At 44.1% G+C, this 21,229-nt stretch overlaps 1 protein-coding gene across 1 annotated transcript in view; it reads left to right on the forward strand.

The window, feature by feature from the left end:
- The window catches only part of LOC134538183 (MFS-type transporter SLC18B1-like), a 41,963-nt gene that overhangs the window by 18,276 nt on the left and 2,458 nt on the right, over window positions 1-21,229 (forward strand). The window contains exons 3-11 of the mRNA XM_063379249.1: window positions 2,068-2,163; window positions 5,525-5,598; window positions 6,197-6,344; window positions 8,479-8,547; window positions 9,562-9,676; window positions 10,019-10,134; window positions 12,020-12,210; window positions 15,090-15,185; window positions 18,443-18,611. Coding sequence (XP_063235319.1) covers window positions 2,068-2,163; window positions 5,525-5,598; window positions 6,197-6,344; window positions 8,479-8,547; window positions 9,562-9,676; window positions 10,019-10,134; window positions 12,020-12,210; window positions 15,090-15,185; window positions 18,443-18,611 — 1,074 coding nt within the window. The remainder of the gene's footprint in view (window positions 1-2,067; window positions 2,164-5,524; window positions 5,599-6,196; window positions 6,345-8,478; window positions 8,548-9,561; window positions 9,677-10,018; window positions 10,135-12,019; window positions 12,211-15,089; window positions 15,186-18,442; window positions 18,612-21,229) is intronic.

Here is a 21,229-nt window from a genome sequence, read left to right on the forward strand (position 1 = left end):
CTTCTACCCCCAGGAGGTGAGTGCTCTCTTCTACCCCCAGGAGGTGAGTGCTCTCTTATACCCCCAGGAGGTGAGTGCTCTCTTCTACCCCCAGGAGGTGAGTGCTCTCTTATACCCCCAGGAGGTGAGTGCTCTCTTCTACCCCCAGGAGGTGAGTGCTCTCTTCTACCCCCAGGAGGTGAGTGCTCTCTTCTACCCCCAGGAGGTGAGTGCTCTCTTCTACCCCCAGGAGGTGAGTGCTCTCTTATACCCCCAGGAGGTGAGTGCTCTCTTCTACCTCCAGGAGGTGAGTGCTCTCTTCTACCCCCAGGTGTTGAGTGCTCTCTTCTACCCCCAGGAGGTGAGTGCTCTCTTCTACCCCCAGGAGGTGAGTGCTCTCTTCTACCCCCAGGAGGTGAGTGCTCTCTTCTACCCCCAGGAGGTGAGTGCTCTCTTCTACCCCCAGGAGGTGAGTGCTCTCTTCTACCCCCAGGAGGTGAGTGCTCTCTTCTACCCCCAGGTGTTGAGTGCTCTCTTCTACCCCCAGGAGGTGAGTGCTCTCTTCTACCCCCAGGAGGTGAGTGCTCTCTTCTACCCCCAGGAGGTGAGTGCTCTCTTCTACCCCCAGGAGGTGAGTGCTCTCTTCTACCCCCAGGAGGTGAGTGCTCTCTTCTACCCCCAGGAGGTGAGTGCTCTCTTCTACCCCCAGGAGGTGAGTGCTCTCTTCTACCCCCAGGAGGTGAGTGCTCTCTTCTACCCCCAGGAGGTGAGTGCTCTCTTCTACCCCCAGGAGGTGAGTGCTCTCTTCTACCCCCAGGAGGTGAGTGCTCTCTTCTACCCCCAGGAGGTGAGTGCTCTCTTCTACCCCCAGGAGGTGAGTGCTCTCTTCTACCCCCAGGAGGTGAGTGCTCTCTTCTACCCCCAGGAGGTGAGTGCTCTCTTCTACCCCCAGGAGGTGAGTGCTCTCTTCTACCCCCAGGAGGTGAGTGCTCTCTTCTACCCCCAGGAGGTGAGTGCTCTCTTCTACCCCCAGGAGGTGAGTGCTCTCTTCTACCCCCAGGAGGTGAGTGCTCTCTTCTACCTCCAGGAGGTGAGTGCTCTCTTCTACCCCCAGGAGGTGAGTGCTCTCTTCTACCCCCAGGAGGTGAGTGCTCTCTTCTACCCCCAGGAGGTGAGTGCTCTCTTCTACCCCCAGGAGGTGAGTGCTCTCTTCTACCCCCAGGAGGTGAGTGCTCTCTTCTACCCCCAGGTGTTGAGTGCTCTCTTCTACCCCCAGGTGTTGAGTGCTCTCTTCTACCCCCAGGAGGTGAGTGCTCTCTTCTACCCCCAGGAGGTGAGTGCTCTCTTCTACCCCCAGGAGGTGAGTGCTCTCTTCTACCCCCAGGAGGTGAGTGCTCTCTTCTACCCCCAGGAGGTGAGTGCTCTCTTCTACCCCCAGGAGGTGAGTGCTCTCTTCTACCCCCAGGAGGTGAGTGCTCTCTTCTACCCCCAGGTGTTGAGTGCTCTCTTCTACCCCCAGGAGGTGAGTGCTCTCTTATACCCCCAGGAGGTGAGTGCTCTCTTCTACCCCCAGGTGTTGAGTGCTCTCTTCTACCCCCAGGAGGTGAGTGCTCTCTTCTACCCCCAGGAGGTGAGTGCTCTCTTCTACCCCCAGGAGGTGAGTGCTCTCTTCTACCCCCAGGAGGTGAGTGCTCTCTTCTACCCCCAGGAGGTGAGTGCTCTCTTCTACCCCCAGGAGGTGAGTGCTCTCTTCTACCCCCAGGAGGTGAGTGCTCTCTTCTACTCCCAGGAGGTGAGTGCTCTCTTCTACCCCCAGGAGGTGAGTGCTCTCTTCTACCCCCAGGAGGTGAGTGCTCTCTTCTACCCCCAGGAGGTGAGTGCTCTCTTCTACCTACAGCAGATGACTGTTGTCTTCTACCTCCAGGAGGTGAGTGCTCTCTTCTACCCCCAGGTGTTGAGTGCGCTCGGGTATGTTCGGGATTTTTCGGGTATTTTCGAGAATATTCGGGATTGTTCGGGTATGTTCGGGAATGTTCGGGGTGCTGGTGGATCTGAGACGCACCGCGCGCACGTGCTTTGTGTTCGCAGGCGGAAGCGAAAGGCGCCACGGTGACGGAGCACGGGCTGGTGTTCGGCTCGTTCGAGCTGACGGCCTTCCTCGTCAGCCCCGCGCTGGGCAAGTATGTGAGTGTCCGCCCCGGAGCCGGGAGCTCCAGCCCCGCGCGCGGTGACACGTGCCCAGTGTCTGCTCCTGAACCACATCCTTCCTTGTCCCTCTGTCTCCTGTAAATTCATACACGTAATGCATGCCAATTTGCATCCCGCATGAATGTGCCCAGGTGTTTTCCCTGTGTCTATGCAGGTTTTACCTGGGCCCAACCTATCTCTAGTTATAGTCTAGTTTTAAGAGTGAGGGGAGTTAGTCATGGCGCCAATCGCTGCCATGGCTGGCCAATCCCCTCCTAGCACACGATGCATGCGACCCTCTCCCTGCAGGGCTAATCCCAGCATGACTAGGCGTATAGGCTTCGGCCTGAGACGCACCTAGGTCCCTCCCCTAACCCCGGACCCCTCCAAAATACAATTAGTTTTAGTTAGGTTAGAAAAACTATAAAAATCCTTCCTTGTCAACCGTCCAATCTCCCCCCCCCTATTTTTACTATGGTTAAAAGGAAACGTAAGCCTACATTATAAATATTAATAATACATTCAAGCCCATCTCAAGTAGATGCTCCCTACTTTAGAAAAATGATGGACACTTAAAAAGGAAACCTTTAGACAATGAAGAGGCTTTGACATCAATGATTTTGAGTTCTTATAGTAATCCAGGTGAAGATGCTGACTTCTACGATGATAACGACAGAGACTCTGAAGCTGGGGTGACAAAACAAACCACTGTGATGAAGCACCTAAAGCTGACAATATTTAAGACTATGATTAGCCCTGAGACCAACTAGATGAAAACGTAATGATCAAATAAATTATTCTGATAAGGCTTACGTTTCATAACATTGCAAGTTATTAACTAACGGTCAGTTGCACCATTCTGCCCTTCGATCAGCAATTCCAGTGATCTTAGCCCAGGGGCTATAATTAATTTACTGTATCAACCTTTTACCCTTTTATCATCCCTTTAGGGGTGTAATTTCGTAACAACATGAAGTCTAGTGTTTAAGTTAGTCTTACTAATAAACAATGTTTTTTTTTTTTTTTAGAAATCCGTTTAGTACTTTATAAGCTATGCCTAAACATAAAATACATATATATTTTTTTCTTTTATAATTAATTTCTTGATAGTTACACATTGTAAAAAGAAGTTTATTAATTTTGTTTTAAAATTTCAAGTTATGTACAGACTTATTTCTCCAAACAAATGTATTCAATGACACCTTTTTGAAATGTTAGAAGCTCCTGATATCACACTGATACAAACGGCAATATTTGAACCAAATGAACAAAATCAAGCAGGTTTATGATATTCTCCGGTTTCAGTTTCGCTGTCCAGCAGTGATAACACAGCTTAGCGCTCTGGTACGTCTGATAAGAGCTTTACAGAAGTTTATTTTTATTGTTCCGTTTATGGTACATCTATGTTCTAAGTGCTTATCAGTATATGCAGAGGATGCGGTTACTGAAGATGTGACATATGTTAGAGATTAGCCTTGGAATATTTACTATAATAATATTTATTTAATAAAGTAATGATTTATAGTACTTACATACAAAAAGAACAGTTTGACACGTGAACCTAATTAGTTTAACTCTTTCAGTCAAACTTTGTAAATTCCTAAGATATTCCTAATTTTAATATTTATAATATAACAACTATTTTATGTGGTAATAATTGTATGCTATAATAATTATAATATTAATATATTATTATTTTATAAACGGTATGAATTAAAATTAAAAATTTCGTTCGTTCAAAATCTTAAATCTCCGAAATTTCTTCACCGATAGCTTTGAAATTTTGAAACAACGTTGCGTTCGAATACACGTGTGTGTTTTTCTATGCACATGTCACGCCTGTGACAGGCAATAAGTTACATAAAAATAATAGGTAAAACATGCGTGGATTTTAAATATTTTCATTTGCTATAGAGCGACATGTGTAGATATATAGATGTAGAAAGACTTAGAGGTACCTATGCATAGAGATACAGATAGAGAGATGGTTTGTATATGTGTACCTAAAAACAAATTACAAACAAAATTGGTTGAGGCATTGCAACGCATGTCGGGCATAGGCTAGTAATTAATGGAAGTTGCATAATAGCCGTAAAGTATGATGTTCACCAGAATGCAGGTACACCTTAACCAGTGGCGTAGCAAGCAGGTGGCAGGGATGACCTCCGCCAGGGGTGCCGGAGCAGAAAAGGAGGGGGGGAACGCCGATACGACGGTTTGGCGTTACTGAACCCTCCCCCCCCCCCCTCCCTTCTCCTTTAATCCAATGAATTCAATTCAATTTCAAAGTCTCTTTATTTTGTCTTTTCAAGTTCTTTACAAATACAGGTTGCATCGACATACCAGCACTCAGTGCTCTTTTGCCAGAAAATTACATATTTTTCATTTCAGTTACATATACACTCAGATTATTTACAGATACAAATGTTTAATTTAAGGAAAAATTTTAAAAACCTTAGAATTGTTTGTTTGTTGGAGCATCAGTTCAATGTCCCTTACAACATTATAGAATCTGTCTCTGTTAGATATCTTTGGTTATGAAGAATATAGTACTATTTCACATGTCCTGTAAAATATAAATAGCATGATTATATATAACTAGGTACTATATATATATATATACAAGAATTGTGTTTGTTCTTAAAACTACTTAAAACTACTCCTGCAGCGCACTGGTATATATATTACATGTATGTACATATTTTTGTTATTTTAATTATATGCACTGGTTTAGTTATTGTGTCCTTAAGAGATATTTTCAAGAGGAGGCTCCATTTTCGATTCTACCCATGGGGCGCCAGTCGCCTCAGCTACGCCACTGACCTTAACCCACAAATTCAAGGTATGAAGAGCTCCGCGTATCATTGAGGTATAGATTGTTCACTTCAGTGGACGAATACGCTGAAAGGGTGTAATATAAAATAAATATATTCTCCAATATGAAATTTTAAAAAAAAACTTCGGGTTCGGGAGGGGCTCCTCTTCCGAGCCGCGCTCAGGCGCCGGGAAGCCTAAGATGTACATCAAGTTCTGTCCCTGCCCGAACACGCCCGAATATTCACCTTCGGCCAACCTCGGGTTTATTTATATATTTATATTTCTCTGTTTATTTTAATGTAGCTATGTTAACCTAACTAACCGTCCATAGTGTTCTAAAGTGTTTTAATGTAGCTAACCTAACCGACCACTTTTAATATTTGAATTCATTTTTCCAGCGCAAAAATAAAACAAGTCCAGAAGTTGGCCGAAGGTGAATTGTTCGGGTGTAATCGGGAACAGCAGAACTCTACGTGCATCTTAGGTCTCCCTCTGGCGCCGGCAGCGAGACGCGAGGTGCGAATGTCCGGCTTGTTCACAGGTGGACAAGATAGGCCCCAAGACGGTTCTGAACTCTGGCATCGTCGTGGCTGCGGCGAGCTGCATTCTCTTCGGGTGAGAGACTTTTCGGAGTTCGCCGTCCATCTCTGGCCGTCCAGGACCGTTCCTGACCTCGAAACATTTTGAGGCGATCTTCGGCAGTGCATTTCCCCGCCGTCGTGTTCATCATATCGCGTTTTTTCGACGTGTAAACATCTTTATCTCTCCGGTGTGATGCATTCGGTGGGAGTAATCTCGTGGACATGGAAAGGAAGACGATGAACGGAAAGGGTTAAAAAAAATAATAATATTTTTCTTTGATTTATAATTTCAAAAAGGTTAGATTAACCTTTGTCAAGCTCAAAATTATGATTTCCTCGCCCTTATTTAAAATTTGAAAGGCTGATCTTTCCCCCCTCTTTCTATAATTTCAAAACAACAACTCTCTATCGAATAATCTACTATCACAAAATAGAGACCTCTACCTTTTAATATAATTTTAAAATGGCGAAACTATATCCAACATTATAATATATCAGATATAAAGGACACTCCCAGCAAGTTTTATAAATTTAAAATGACATCGCAATCTCCCGTTCCCTTCCTCTAAGAAACAAAACTTTAGCCAGAGTAGTTGCCTGCCAAGAGAAGAAGTGTTTCCTTGTGCCACCAGGTTGCTGCACCTACTGCAGGGCCGTTGGCTCTTCATCGGACTGTCCTTCCTGCTGCGCATCGTGGAGTCTATGGGCGCGTCGGCGGCTACTGTAGCCGCCTTCTCCATCACCGCTGCTGCCTTCCCCAGCCGGGTGGCCACCACCTTCGTGAGTGAGCGCGCTTTGCCTGACCACCTGCCCCACTCTTCCTCTCTTCCTCTCTTTCTCTCTGGCCTTCTTCTTCCCCAGCCGCGCGGCTACCACCTTCGTGAGTGAGCGCGCTTTGCCTGACCACCTGCCCCACTCTTCCTCTCTTCCTCTCTTTCTCTCTGGCCTTCTTCTTCCCCAGCCGCGCGGCTACCACCTTCGTGAGTGAGCGCGCTTTGCCTGACCACCTGCCCCACTCTTCCTCTCTTCCTCTCTTTCTCTCTGGCCTTCTTCTTCCCCAGCCGCGCGGCTACCACCTTCGTGAGTGAGCGCGCTTTGCCTGACCACCTGCCCCACTCTTCCTCTCTTCCTCTCTTTCTCTCTGGCCTTCTTCTTCCCCAGCCGCGCGGCTACCACCTTCGTGAGTGAGCGCGCTTTGCCTGACCACCTGCCCCACTCTTCCTCTCTTCCTCTCTTCCTCTCTTCCTCTCTGGCCTTCTTCTTCCCCAGCCGCGCGGCTACCACCTTCGTGAGTGAGCGCGCTTTGCCTGACCACCTGCCCCACTCTTCCTCTCTTCCTCTCTTCCTCTCTTCCTCTCTGGCCTTCTTCTTCCCCAGCCGCGCGGCTACCACCTTCGTGAGTGAGCGCGCTTTGCCTGACCACCTGCCCCACTCTTCCTCTCTTCCTCTCTTCCTCTCTTCCTCTCTGGCCTTCTTCTTCCCCAGCCGCGCGGCTACCACCTTCGTGAGTGAGCGCGCTTTGCCTGACCACCTGCCCCACTCTTCCTCTCTTCCTCTCTTCCTCTCTGGCCTTCTTCCCCAGCCGCGCGGCTACCACCTTCGTGAGTGAGCGCGCTTTGCCTGACCACCTGCCCCACTCTTCCTCTCTTCCTCTCTTCCTCTCTGGCCTTCTTCCCCAGCCGCGCGGCTACCACCTTCGTGAGTGAGCGCGCTTTGCCTGACCACCTGCCCCACTCTTCCTCTCTTCCTCTCTTCCTCTCTTCCTCTCTGGCCTTCTTCTTCCCCAGCCGCGCGGCTACCACCTTCGTGAGTGAGCGCGCTTTGCCTGACCACCTGCCCCACTCTTCCTCTCTTTCTCTCTGGCCTTTTCAAAACTACTTAAGTTATCATAAAGGGGTCTCCTTACTAAAAGCATTTAAGAGTTAACTGAGGGCTGAAAAGTACTTTTTATTTTGGATTAAGTTTTTAAACTGTATTTTTAGAAGAGTTAAAATGGCTAAAACGCATGTTTTCAGAGTAATTTTTAGGCGTAAAAAAACCGGTACAGATTCTTGAAAGCACTTAAGGGACTTGCATTACACCTATATCTTCATTTCTCGGCCATATAATGTTACGGTCACCGCTCAGATCTCACAGTTGTCCTGTGACGACGAGAAGACTGCGCGCCAGTCCAGAGGAGACACCGCGCTAGAAGCACCAGCGAGCGTCGCGCTTATCATCCCGCCTCACTAACACACATACACCCCTGACGAGGCGGGCGCCTTAACTTATAATTTTTGTGAATCTGGTTATTTGGAACCTTCAGATGCGTAGTTTATTCTAGAGAGTAATAAAAACAACAATTGGAATCGAAATAAACTCATCTGCTTGATTGCATAATCTTAATTGTACATCTATAACCACGAGAAAATAGCCAACCTAGTCGAAATTAAATAAGTCAAGTAGTTTTTCCAAAAATCTCTTGATTGTCTGTTTTTGTAAAAAAAAATTTGATATCGCCGAGATTAATTTTATCTTGCATGATATTTTTTTAGTTAATTATATTTTTTATTAAATTGTATGTTGGTGATTTATTTTTGAAATAGGGCTGCAACTGTTCAAGATATCGCCGAGATTAACTTTATCTTGCATGATATTTTTTAATTAATTATATTTTTTATTAAATTTTAGGTTGGTAATTTAATTTCGCAATAGGGCTTTGTGTGAAGGACTCTAATATAACAACTTGTGACACCCAAATTCACGAAAAATACGGGGTGGAGTGATATTTTACAACTGTTAAAACCTTGTCTTTCAAATTAACTAAAGCTGCTTACGGAGAAAATAATAGTATATCGAAATAACTTATTTTTGGAAATTACTAGGCTAAATTTTGTGTGGACATTGAAATATAACTATGGCCTATTTTTTACAGGCAACACTGGAAATATTCTACGGCCTTGGATTCATTGTGGGTCCATTGATTGGAAGCTTATTGTATTCTGTAAGTATTTTACGATGGTACTATATTTAAGTATTATATTTTTTCCACTTGTAATTAGATTCAACATATAAATTTTACTAAGGAAGCCGTAACATTAAATGTCAGTGTCTAAACTGGTTGAGTCGGACAAACTGCAGATTCATCACGACAAAAGAAGTAAAAACATATACACAACTAACTGCTTCCCAAGATTGGAATACGTCTTTGAAGTTGGGCTGAACAATTTTTTTTATTGTAAATAATAGACAAAGTAATTAAGATTGAGCACTGGGCTTGATGTATAAATGTATGAAGTTCTACAACCACCGCGATTTTTTTCTTCACTGTCGTAAAAAATTTCATTGAAAAATATATGGAATTAACACCTTAATATTTCATACTTTTGTGACATGTTACAACCCACCTAACGACATGACTTGACTTGGCACGACTCGACATGACTCGAGTCGGCACGACTTAACATGACTCGACTCGTCACGACTTGACATGATTAGACTCGGCACGACTTGACATGACTCGACTCTGCACGAATTGACATGACTACATGTCTCGAGTCGGCACGACTTGGCATGACTAGAATCGACGTGACTCGACTCTGCATGACTAGACTCGACGTGACTCTACTTGGCATGACTAGACTCGACGTGACTAGAATCGACATGACTCGACTCGGCACGACTCGGCATGACTTGACTCGGCACGACTCGGCATGACTCGACTCGGCATGACTAGACTCGGCATGACTCGGAGTGACTGGAATCGACGTGACTCGACTCAGCATGACTAGACTCGGTACGACTCGGCATGACTCGACACGGCATGATTCGACTCGGCATGACTCGAATCTGTACGACTCGCCGTGACTAGACTCGACACGAATTGACATGATTCTACATGTCTCGACTCGGCACGACTCGGCACGACTCGACATGACTCGACTCGGCACGAATCGGCATGACTGGACTCGACGTGACTCGACACGGACCGCCTGCAGGGACGTGTACGTGTGCCCAGGTGGGAGGGTTCGTGCTGCCCTTCGCGGTGATGGGTGGCGTGCTGCTGTGTGACGGGCTGCTCATATTCTGCGCCATGCCCAAGGTCACCGCTCCGTCCATGGACAAGTCCAAAGGTAATTCGACCATCAGCCACCACGTCGCCCCGTGGACTAACCATGGTGTGGACAGATTCTCGTGTATTCATTATCCATAACAATCATTGCAAATCCATGTCCATTATTATTTCAGTCGATGGCCTGTATAACCGTGGGGAATATTTAATAACTTTTTGGTTCAAAACAGTTCATGGTTTACGAAACAGACAAAAATTGATCGAAATTTACGTGTTTTATAGTTTCAAACAACTTACGCTGAAAGATAAGTTTAACGCATGGACTAAAAGTACTCGAGTTGACATGAGCCTGCCCTGGTCTCGGAGGGGCTGACGTGGCTGACCCCCATGGGGTGTCCCCCAGGTAAGGTGCTGAAGGTGTTGCGGGTGCCCGACGTGCTTCTGGACAGCTTCAGCATCGCGGCGACCTCCATCAGCATGGGCTTCTACCAGGCGACCCTGGAGCCGCACCTCCGGCAGGTGGGTATGGCGCGCCGAACATGCCGGGGCCTCCTTGGGAGTCTGTCTTCCTCCTTGGGTGTCTGTCTTCCTCCTTGGGTGTCTGTCTTCCTCCTTGGGTGACTGTCTTCCTCCTCGGGTGTCTGTCTTCCTCCTTGGGTGTCTGTCTTCCTCCTTGGGTGTCTGTCTTCCTCCTTGGGTGTCTGTCTTCCTCCTTGGATGTCTGTCTTCCTCCTTGGGTGTCTGTCTTCCTCCTTGGGTGTCTGTCTTCCTCCTTGGGTGTCTGTCTTCCTCCTCGGATGTCTGTCTTCCTCCTTGGGTGTCTGTCTTCCTCCTTGGGTGTCTGTCTTCCTCCTTGGATGTCTGTCTTCCTCCTTGGGTGTCTGTCTTCCTCCTTGGGTGTCTGTCTTCCTCCTCGGGTGTCTGTCTTCCTCCTTGGGTGTCTGTCTTCCTCCTTGGGTGTCTGTCTTCCTCCTTGGGTGTCTGTCTTCCTCCTTGGATGTCTGTCTTCCTCCTTGGGTGTCTGTCTTCCTCCTCGGGTGTCTGTCTTCCTCCTCGGGTGTCTGTCTTCCTCCTTGGGTGTCTGTCTTCCTCCTTGGGTGTCTGTCTTCCTCCTTGGATGTCGACTGCCACACGGAGGCCTGACGTCAACCCCACTGTCGGATCCTGTATCACATTGACGACACGGGCCGAAGACATCATCATCCTCTGACTTGATGTAAGCTTTTGGACATACACCATTGCTAAGCATGTGTATGTCTGTAGAAGAAAACTACAAAAAAAACACAAATGACAAAAAAACACTAAATAACAAAAAAAAATTTGCCGTTGTCAGGATATAAACACCACACAATACTCAACAACAGGAATATGGTCAACAAACAAAGAAAAAAAAGAAAAATTCCTGTTGTGGAATATTGTGTGGTGTTTACATCCTGACAACAGCAATTTTTTTGCTTATTTTGTGTTTTTTTTTGTAGTTTTCTTCTAAAGGCATACATGTGCTTAGCAATGGCGTATGTCCAAAAGCTTACATCAAGTCATGCACTCCCATTGCACAAATCTTTCAAAGATAATATCATCACCTTCATGTTTATATTTATCATGAAAACAGAATAAATTGTCGATCATTTTGTTCAAAGGAGTTATTTTTCGATCGCTGTATGGAAATTCGACAAGTGTAAACGTAAGGTTTATGGTAGTAAAAAAATATATATAACACCATGGGATTCTATGCAAAAATATCATCTGCATCTCTAAAAGTTTTCTAGGTAACGGAAAGAAAGTTGAAAGTTGAACAATGCTTGCGTTGCGTTATTACGCCTTGCATGCTTTATAAACAGTTTGCATCTTGCGTGGTTCGTAGAGCAGGCGTAAGTCCCCGCAGAGACGTCGAAACAGGGGGGGCAGCAGGGGTAGCATTCCGCCCCCCTCCTTTTCCCCATAATAAGTGTTTGGTCCTAGTAGTATTTTTCTCAACCAGTAGTTACAAACGTTGCATTGGTGATCACATTGGTTAGAAAATCAAATTTATAATTGTCAATATACTTTAAAATGATTGCAAATTCCTAGATGGTATTTTATTTAAATTGTACTACATCTACTGTCAGAGAAGTATTTAATACATACTACGTCATAAAATTCTTGGAATGGTGTATTTAAAATTTTGGTTCGGAAACTCATTAAATAGCACAATTTTGCATCTGAAATTCCAATTTTTTTCCGGAGGAGGGCCCCCGGACCCCCCTCTATAGGACTGAGGTAAGTGTGATACATCTTTTCGCCCCCCCCCCCCCCCACTCATGAAAACGTTCCAACGTCCCTGAGTCCCCGGTGTGTTTGCTCTGCTGGTGCATCCACGCTGGCTGGCGGTGATCTCGACGTGCCTCGCTCGCCCTCCTTGCAGTTCGAGCTGTCGGCCCTCGTGCTGGGCCTCATGTTCGTGCTGTCCGGGCTCATGTACATGCTGTCGGCGCCGCTGGTGGGTCGGCTGTGCGACTCCCGCGTGCACCCCAAGAGGCTCATAGGCCCTGGCAGCGCCGCCATCATCGCCAGCTACCTGCTGGTGGGACCCATGCCCTTCGTGCGCGCGCAACCGTGAGTACCTTCTCGTCACTCCCTCCCGTTACCTCCGCCCCTTACCCTCCTTCCACTCCCTCCCCTACATTCCCCATTCCGGCCTCCTTTTCCATCCTCTACCTCTCACTTCCCCTTCTCGCCCACCCGTCCATTCCCCTCCCTCCAACACCCTCCCCTACATTCCCCATTCCGGCCTCTTTTTCCATCCTCTACCTCTCACTTCCCCACCCGTCCATTCCCCTCCCTCCAACACCCTCCCCTACATTCCCCCTTTCAACCACCTTTTCCATCCTCTACCTCTCACTTCCCCTTCTTGCCCACCCGTCCATTCCCCTCCCTCCAACACCCTCCCCTACATTCCCCATTCCGGCCTCTTTTTCCATCCTCTACCTCTCACTTCCCCACCCGTCCATTCCCCTCCCTCCAACACCCTCCCCTACATTCCCCCTTTCAACCACCTTTTCCATCCTCTACCTCTCACTTCCCCTTCTCGCCCACCCGTCCATTCCCCTCCCTCCAACACCCTCGCCTATATTCCCCATTCCGGCCTCTTTTTCCATCCTCTACCTCTCACTTCCCCTTCTCATCCACCCGTCCATTCCCCTCCCTCCAACACCCTCGCCTATATTCCCCATTCCGGCCTCTTTTTCCATCCTCTACCTCTCACTTCCCCTTCTCGCCCACCCGTCCATTCCCCTCCCTCCAACACCCTCGCCTATATTCCCCCTTCCAAACACTTTTCCAACCTCTACCCCTCACTTTCCCTTCTCGCCCACCCATCCATTCCCCTCCCTACTACTCCCTCCTCTACATTCCCCCTTCCCGTTTATCTTCATATACCCCTACTCTTCTTTACCTCCCTTTACCGCCCCCTTATCACCCCCCTCCATTCTCATTCTCCTCTCTTATCCTCTCTCCCATGGCTGTAGGACATATTAATAAAACTTATAGCCCTGTAAAAGAAAAATACTTACCGGTACAATAAAATAAAAAATAAATTAAGAAATCACTAGCAAATATGAAATTACAACAAAAAAAAATTAGCACATAAGATAAAATAAACATGATTAACCAACGTATAAGATATTAAAGATAAATTTTGAAAACGTATTTTAAAAAAAAGCTAACTAATCTATTGTTTAAATGGTTTTAAAGTATTTTATTATATAAACTGACCAGGACATATATATTTATTTATTTATATATTATATACTAGCTGCAGTACCCAGCGTTGCCCGGGCTGAACACAGGGTGAAGGGGAACTGTTATGAGATCAGATGTAGTTAGTAATAATTGTCTTCTTAATTTGAATATCAAGTGTGCAAAATAATTTATATCACTTTCAGATCCCGACAGACGTTGTTCTGCCAGTTTATAGTTATTTACCTGGTCTGTATGTAATCTAAACTCTATAAAGCAATATGGAAAAAAAACTGAAAAATAAGGGATTACTAATATTGAAAATATTCCATTATCTAGCTAATGCTCAGCATGCATTGCAATGCCTCATTCAGATTTGTTTTGTAATATGTTTGAAGTAGTTACACATATACAAATAATCTATCCATGTCTCTAAATATATATTTATCTCTATCTACATCTATAGTCCTATATATCTATGTATCTCTCTATCTGTATTTATCTCTTTATATCTACATATATACCTCACACTATCGCTATGTATTCTATATGAGGGTACTGATTGCTTCGTTGTTAATATCACACGGGTGTTTTTTACGTGTATGGGAAAATAAGGAATGATAAGGCATCTAGTGCGTGGCAACAATGTTAATGGGCAATAGGAAATAAACTTCTAGCGCCTGAGGCATTGTCAACACACACTTCGTACAACTACTGCATGTTGTATCTAACCCCCTCCAACGCATTTTATTCTAAATTGGACTTTTAGTAAGGATCCCTAATGTTATTGATAATATAATATAGCCTATAGCCTTCCTCTATAAATGTACTATCCAACATGGAAAGAATTTTTCAAATCGGACGAGTGGTTCCTGAGATTAGCGCGTTCAAACAAACAAACAAACAAACAAACTCTTCAGCTTTATAATATTAGTATAGAAGTGTAGATTTATATTTATTTATTTATAATACTAGTAATACATTTTCTTATGATAAATCATACATATTCAGTCACACTAAGCTGATAATCGGAGTTTAGCAAGTAGCTGAATAACATTTCATTAAAAACGGAAAGGAAGTATTGCAAGTCGGTTGGACTCGTGTAGTTCGTTCGTTCCAAGTAGGCACAATAAACATATTTAGAGTATGCAGCTGTCTTGTTTTGGAGGAAAGTGTGCCTGTACCATGACGTGAACCGAGGCACTGATACTTGCCAGCAAGGTAGGGTTGGGGTTGAGGGGGTAGGGGGGGTTTTGGTATTCGCGTAAAGAAGTAGTTTATTCCACAAATCAGCAGCTATTTTTGACGTGACAACGTCTAATAAATCGATGAACGCCAGCTGCACGCACGAAAAAGTGTCCCGTTACGCTCATTGTACCGTTACGCTGTGTCCCGTTACGCTCAATGTACGCTTGCGCCGCATCTATCTCTCTTCCACTCGACTGTTTATAAAGTGAAGTGAAAAGTTAATGTGGTTTTCATTGCTTATTACAACAACAATTTCGGCAATAAAGGTTAATTATTCTTGCATTTTAAAAAATCTTATTACTAGTATAATTTCAAGTATTTATTCTTTTGTTATTAAAATAAAAATGGATTCAATTTTTTTTCCATAAAAGTATGCAATCATTTCATCCAATGTTATGTCATGAGGTTGTCACGTTAAATTATCGTCCGTAAACCGACTTTACAGACAACCAATTTTTTTTTCCTTCCCGCTCTCGCTGGACTTGTTCGCGTCGCTGTTGTTGTTGCAGGAAGCTGTGGATGTGCATCGTGGGTCTGCTGATCCACGGTATCGGCATGGCCCTCATCCTCGTGCCGTGCTTCATCGACGCCCTGCGAGAAGCGCTGTGAGTGCGGCCCGTGCCCACTGCCCATGCTCAAGGCCCATCTCGACGCCATTGTCTTCAACGAGATGTTAAGGCCCCCGCGCCTACCCGGGCACACACACGGTTTGAAGAGGAGTCGTTAACACAACGTCGAAGTACCACAACGCCGAATGTCAGAAATTGACCACAACGCCGACAGCTAGAAAACTGCCGTGTACCACAACGCCGAAATAACAACTGAATGAATTTGTGTGTGTTTCTTAAAAATGTACCTTAAAGCTGAAATACCACAATCAAACCTAACCGTACCTAACCTAACCTAACCTAAACTAGCGTAATATAAACCTAACCTAACTTAACCTAGCCTATCCTAGCCTAGCCTATCCTAGCCTAGCCTATCCTAGCCTAGCCTAACCTAACTTAACCTAACCTAGTCTAACCTAACCTAACCTAACCTTTGTGGCAGTCCTGCAATGACATTTTTCGGCGTCAGTGTATTTCGGCGTTGTGGTACACAGCAGTTTTCTAGCTGTCAGCGTTGTGGTCAATTAGGCATTTCGGCGTTGTGGTGCAACCCCCCCCCCCCCCCATGCTCAAGGCCCATCTCGTCGCCATTGTCTCCAACGAGATGTTAAGCCCCCCGCCCACCCGGGTACACACACGGCTTGCAGAGCTTCAGGAGAAAAAAAAAACAATGAAATTTCAAAACTACTAGAGATACCCCAGTGGGGGTCTGCTTGCGGAAAAGCATTTCAAGAGTTCGCCGAGGGCCGGGAAGTACTTTTGATTTCGGATTAAGTTTTTAAACTGTATTTTTGGAAGAGTTAAAATGGATAAAAGGCGGTTTTTCCCCCCCTTCAGAGTAATTTTTATGCGTAAAACAACCGATACAGATTCTTGAAAGCACTTAAGGGACTTGCATCTTAATTTCTCGGCCATATAATGTTACGGTCACCGCTCAAATGCACGACGAGAAGACTGCGCGCCAGTCCAGAGGAGACACCGCGCTAGAAGCACCAGCGAGCGTCGCGCTTATCATCCCGCCTCGCCGACACACATACACCCCTGACGAGGCGGGGGCCTTAATGCTTGGTATCGGCCTCCATATATATATTTTTTTTGTTATTTTCAAGTCAGTACAATCAAGAGCGTACGCAGACTTTCAGTTTGTTAAAACAAGGAAGGGGGGGGGGGGGGTGGAGGAATAGAATCATTTTTCCTGCTGTTTGCGTTTAAATTCTTTACATTTATTAGTGGAATTTATAGTTTTTTTTTATGATTTCTTGGAGGGTGGTGGATATTCTCACAACCCCCTTTCCCCTGCGTAAGTTCCTGATTTATATTTCTGTAATTTTAACACGACCCTTGTATTGTTTTTTTTTTCTGTTGAAAAAATTCACTAAGTGTAATACTTACAATGAGTGTAATATATCATGCAAGTGATGATAGTTACGAACAATAGCCAAAAATATGTATATATTTTTTAAATAAGCAGACTTACCCTATACTAAAACTAAAAAAAAACTATGTTTTGAAACAAAAATACATTTTATACAGTCTCCATATTGTTTAGAAGTCATTATATATATATATATATATATATATATATATATATATATATATATAAAGTTTTCACGTCTTTTCTTAGCAAAGAATTCGTCAACTTTATTCTGTTTAAAACATGTATGGCGTTTGAAAGAGGCGCGGTTAGGTACATTATCGTGTGCTAACCGTCTTTGTTTGCATAGCTGTAGAAAACGATTGTCATTTTTATGTGAATATTAAATAAAATGTTGGAGTTGCTTGAAATTCTGGGTCGTAGCCGTGTCGAAGGAGAAAAGATATCACCCGACGTTTCGGTCGACGTTTCAGTCGCAATCGTCAGGGGAGCGGTAGGTAACTGCTGACGGTGACTGCAACGTCGACCGCCTTCGACGCGATTACAACCCAGAGGCCAAGCAACTCCGGACAGTGGCCCGCGAAAGGCTGCGATCTCTCGTCCCCAAAAGTCGTAATTGATTAATTCAGTTTCAGTTTTGTTTTTGACGTGACAACGTCTAATAAATCGATGAACGCCGGCTGCACGCACGAAAAAGGATGACTCATTGTCCCGTTACGCTCATTGTACGCTTGCGCCGCACCTATCTCTCTTCCACTCGATTGGAACAACCATCGATTTGACTTTTTCGAGGCACATTAAGCTTGAAACACTCCCATTCGTTTCCTACTTTTCCTATCATCGTCCTATCCTTAACAGAATAACACAGATTGGAAGAAGTTAAATAGCAAACATGTATAAAAGTTATAGTTAAAATAATCTCTTCGTTAAAGTAATAAACATATTTGAATTAATGAGTGCAAATAAAATTAAATTTATCAATTAAATTGTAGATTTCATTTCACTCCTTCTTTTTATCCATACAAAATAGTGATAATTCAATAAAAATGATTCAATTTTATTCATAAAAGTATGCAATCATTTCATCAATGTTTTGTTATGACGGTTGTCACGTTAAACTATCGTCCGTAAACCGACTTTACAGACAACCAATTTTTTTTTCCCTGCTGTGTTGGTAAACAAGCCATTAAACTGTGACAGCATCATGGTTCGTTTGATGAATCCAGATAAACTTGGACATTGAACGAAATCACTGCTCATCAAATCTACGTCAATATGTTGGTAAAAAACCACCCATAAAAGAAAATATGAGGTTATATCAATAAGTATTGCACATATGTCAATTTTTAAATACGAAAATAATGAGTAAAAAAAAAAGAAATTATTTACTTTAAAAAAGGACCTAGAGGGCACTACCTTTGAATATATATACTGTATAGAAGTCGCCAGCCCAGGTTAAAATTTCTAATACGGTTTTGAGGTAGTTGGTTAATTCACCGCCGCAATCGCCACCATCTCTAGGGCATCGACTTGTGGTGGTCCCTAGCGGACAAGTGTAGAACTCTTCAAACACCCCTTCCCCCTCCCGTTGAAAGACCTTGAGCTGCAGAGAATGATAGGTGGGTGGTTCGGGGAATGACAGCGGGCGACAGTGCTGCGCTCTGACGTGTAAATAACAACTAAGACGATACATGGGCGTTACGGCAGCGCACTGCAGCGGTGAAAAGTTCCCGAGCTGCTCATCATACGCTTCTGAAAAACGTAGAGTAAATCCTATCCACTCGCGACTTCTATACAGAATATTGTATATTCAAAGGCACTACTGACTGATCTAGTGATTCCACGTACCGATAGCGTTCGTGATGTGTGTGCGCGACAGGGCGAGGGGTTTCCCGGATGACATCACCACCTACGGCATCATCTCCGGCCTGTGGCTGTCCACCTTCTCGCTGGGCGCCTGCATAGGGCCGTCCATCGCCGGAGCGCTCTATGACTCGGTGGGCTTCAGCCTGGGCTCGCTCGCCACCATCGGCCTGCACCTGGTGGTGGTACGTGCCTACCGTGGGAGTACACTCCACTTGCCCTAAAAGTCATTCGACCTAAAATGATTTTCGGCTGAATGCCTGTTAGGTCGAATGACTTTTAGGCCAAGTGACTTTTAGGTCAAGTGACGTTTAGGTAATATGACTTTTAGGTCAAGTGACGTTTAGGAGATATTAATTTTAGGGCAAGTGACGTTTAGGAGATATGACTTTTAGGTCAAATGACGCGCACCCGACAATAGAGCACGGGCTTTCCGGAAGAGTGATCCATGGGCGTCGCAAGGATGTATCTTTTTTTTTTTGGGGGGGGGGGGTGACTTAAATTGATTTAGTTATTCAGGAATATCCATCCCATTGAAAAAAAAAAACGGGTGGTCCGGGGGTCCTCCCCCGGGAAAATTGGGGGGTTTGAAGGTGCAAAAAAGGTGGGTTTTTTAGGCATTTTTCTTTCCTGAATATTCTAATTATAGTTGGTTGCGATATATAATTTATTTTTTTATAAAAAAAAATATTTTCAGAGAACAATTTTTTTTTTGTAAAAAAAACACGAAAACTACGAAACTAAAAATATTTTTGGAGGGGACGAAATTGAAGACTTTGATTATTGGGGGGGGGGGGGGGACGTGTCCCCCTAGTCCCTCCCGGTTGCGACGCCCATGAGTGATCCAGTGGTCACGTCTGCGTGATTGCGCGGTGACCGGGTGACGAGAGTGTATTTTTAAGATGCGCGCGGGTATCATCCAACGAAATGTTCACAGGATAGAAAAAAAAATGATACGTACAAATAAAAATTTAACCTACGCTTTTTAAATCTTATACTTTAGTGATCGTTTTTGCATACTGGTCCATATAACTAAAGGCATTTGTTTATTGTGAATGTTAGTGATATAAATGGTGTTTATAAACTTTTTCAAGTGTATTTATAGGTACAAGTGAGGTTATGTTCACGTATGGATGACGATTTCAGGTTGGTTGTAAGCTTCCATTGTCGCTGGCAGAGAGTGTCTGTGGAAGGTTTAGTGATTTCCTGGCCGTTTTCATGGGAGTGTTTGTGAGGTTACTTTTCTCCCGTATGTGTAATTTATTTGCATTATAAACTATCACATTATAATTTAATAAATAATTAGAATTGATAAATTAGGATAAACATCCAGCAAATGTATTGATTTTCATTATTAATTAAAATTTATCTCAATTATTTTACTAAATTAAAAAATAATTTTATGCATGTGTTTATGCTTATACCGAATACTGAATATTTATTTTCATATTACTGAATTTATACTTTTTCAGACTATTGATAATATCTCTCCAACCCTTTTATTATTTTATTTTTATTATATGCATGCCAAATTAAATTTAGTTTTGTGTTATGCCAAGTTTAGTATAACTTCTAACGCGCGTACATAAATATACATAGCTTTTTTTATTCGGTCCATGATCTGCACCATTTAGGTTGGATGCCCAAAACACTGGCAGTTGCAAATGTTTGCATTATAAATATGAATTATTATAAAAAGTCCGGGGATGAAATTTGTTTACCTATACTGTTTTACACATCCAAGTTTTAAGGTTGATGATCTCTTGCAACTTTTTTTTCTTTAGCGACTATGATTGGTGCATAATTTAATGTTTTGATAACGTTTCAGTCATGAATATATTATTGTGCCCATTAAAACTGGAAATATATTCAGGGAACTGTTTGATTATTGGAGGTACAGCACTTATCATAAATGCCCGGATAAGAATCCGAACCTAGTATTACTGCGAACTCTCGTTTTGTATTGATACTGTTTTTTTTCTCGTAAAAGTACAATTTAAAAATATCTGTAATTTTACATGAATATTGCAGTTCTTTTGCAAAAAAAAAAGTGTGTCTGGAGTCCACGCACAACAGAAGTGAAACTTCCTGCTTTGTATATTATTAGGTATATGAAACATAATTCCCTGTGTCTGCGGTTGTAATTAAAACAATATATGCAACTATGCGATCGCTAAATTATGCAATTACGCAAAGTTTGCAAGTGTGAATGAATGCAAATGTACAAGTTAAAGTATGCAAGTACGGAAGTAAGTGTGCAGGTGTGCAAGTATGCAAGTGTGTAAGTATTCTGCTTTCCCCTGCCGCCTGCTCCTTTATCTGTTCCCCCACCACATACCTAATTAATCCCCTCCTCTCCTGGTTCCCCCACCACACAATCAATTATCCCACCCCTCTCCCGGTTCCTACCACCACTTACCCAACTATTCCCCTCCTCTCACAGTTCCCCCACCACATACCTGACTATTCCCATCCTCCATCGGTTCCCCCACCATACATAACTAATACTCTCCTATTCTGGTTCCCCCACCACACAATAAATTATCCCCCTCCACTCCCGGTTCCTACCACCACTTACCCAACTATTCCCCTCCTCTCACAGTTCCCCCACCACATACCTGACTATTCCCATTCTCCATCGGTTCCCCCCACCATACGTAACTAATCCTCTCCTATCCTGGTTCCCCCACCACACAATCCTCTCCCCGTTCCTACCACCACATACCCAAATATTCCCCTCCTCTCACAGTTCCCCCACCACATACCTAACTATTCCCCTTCTCTCACAGTTCCCCCACTATAT

The sequence above is a fragment of the Bacillus rossius genome, chromosome 13 (assembly GCF_032445375.1).
Source record: "Bacillus rossius redtenbacheri isolate Brsri chromosome 13, Brsri_v3, whole genome shotgun sequence".
NCBI classification, from domain to species: Eukaryota; Metazoa; Arthropoda; class Insecta; order Phasmatodea; family Bacillidae; genus Bacillus; species Bacillus rossius.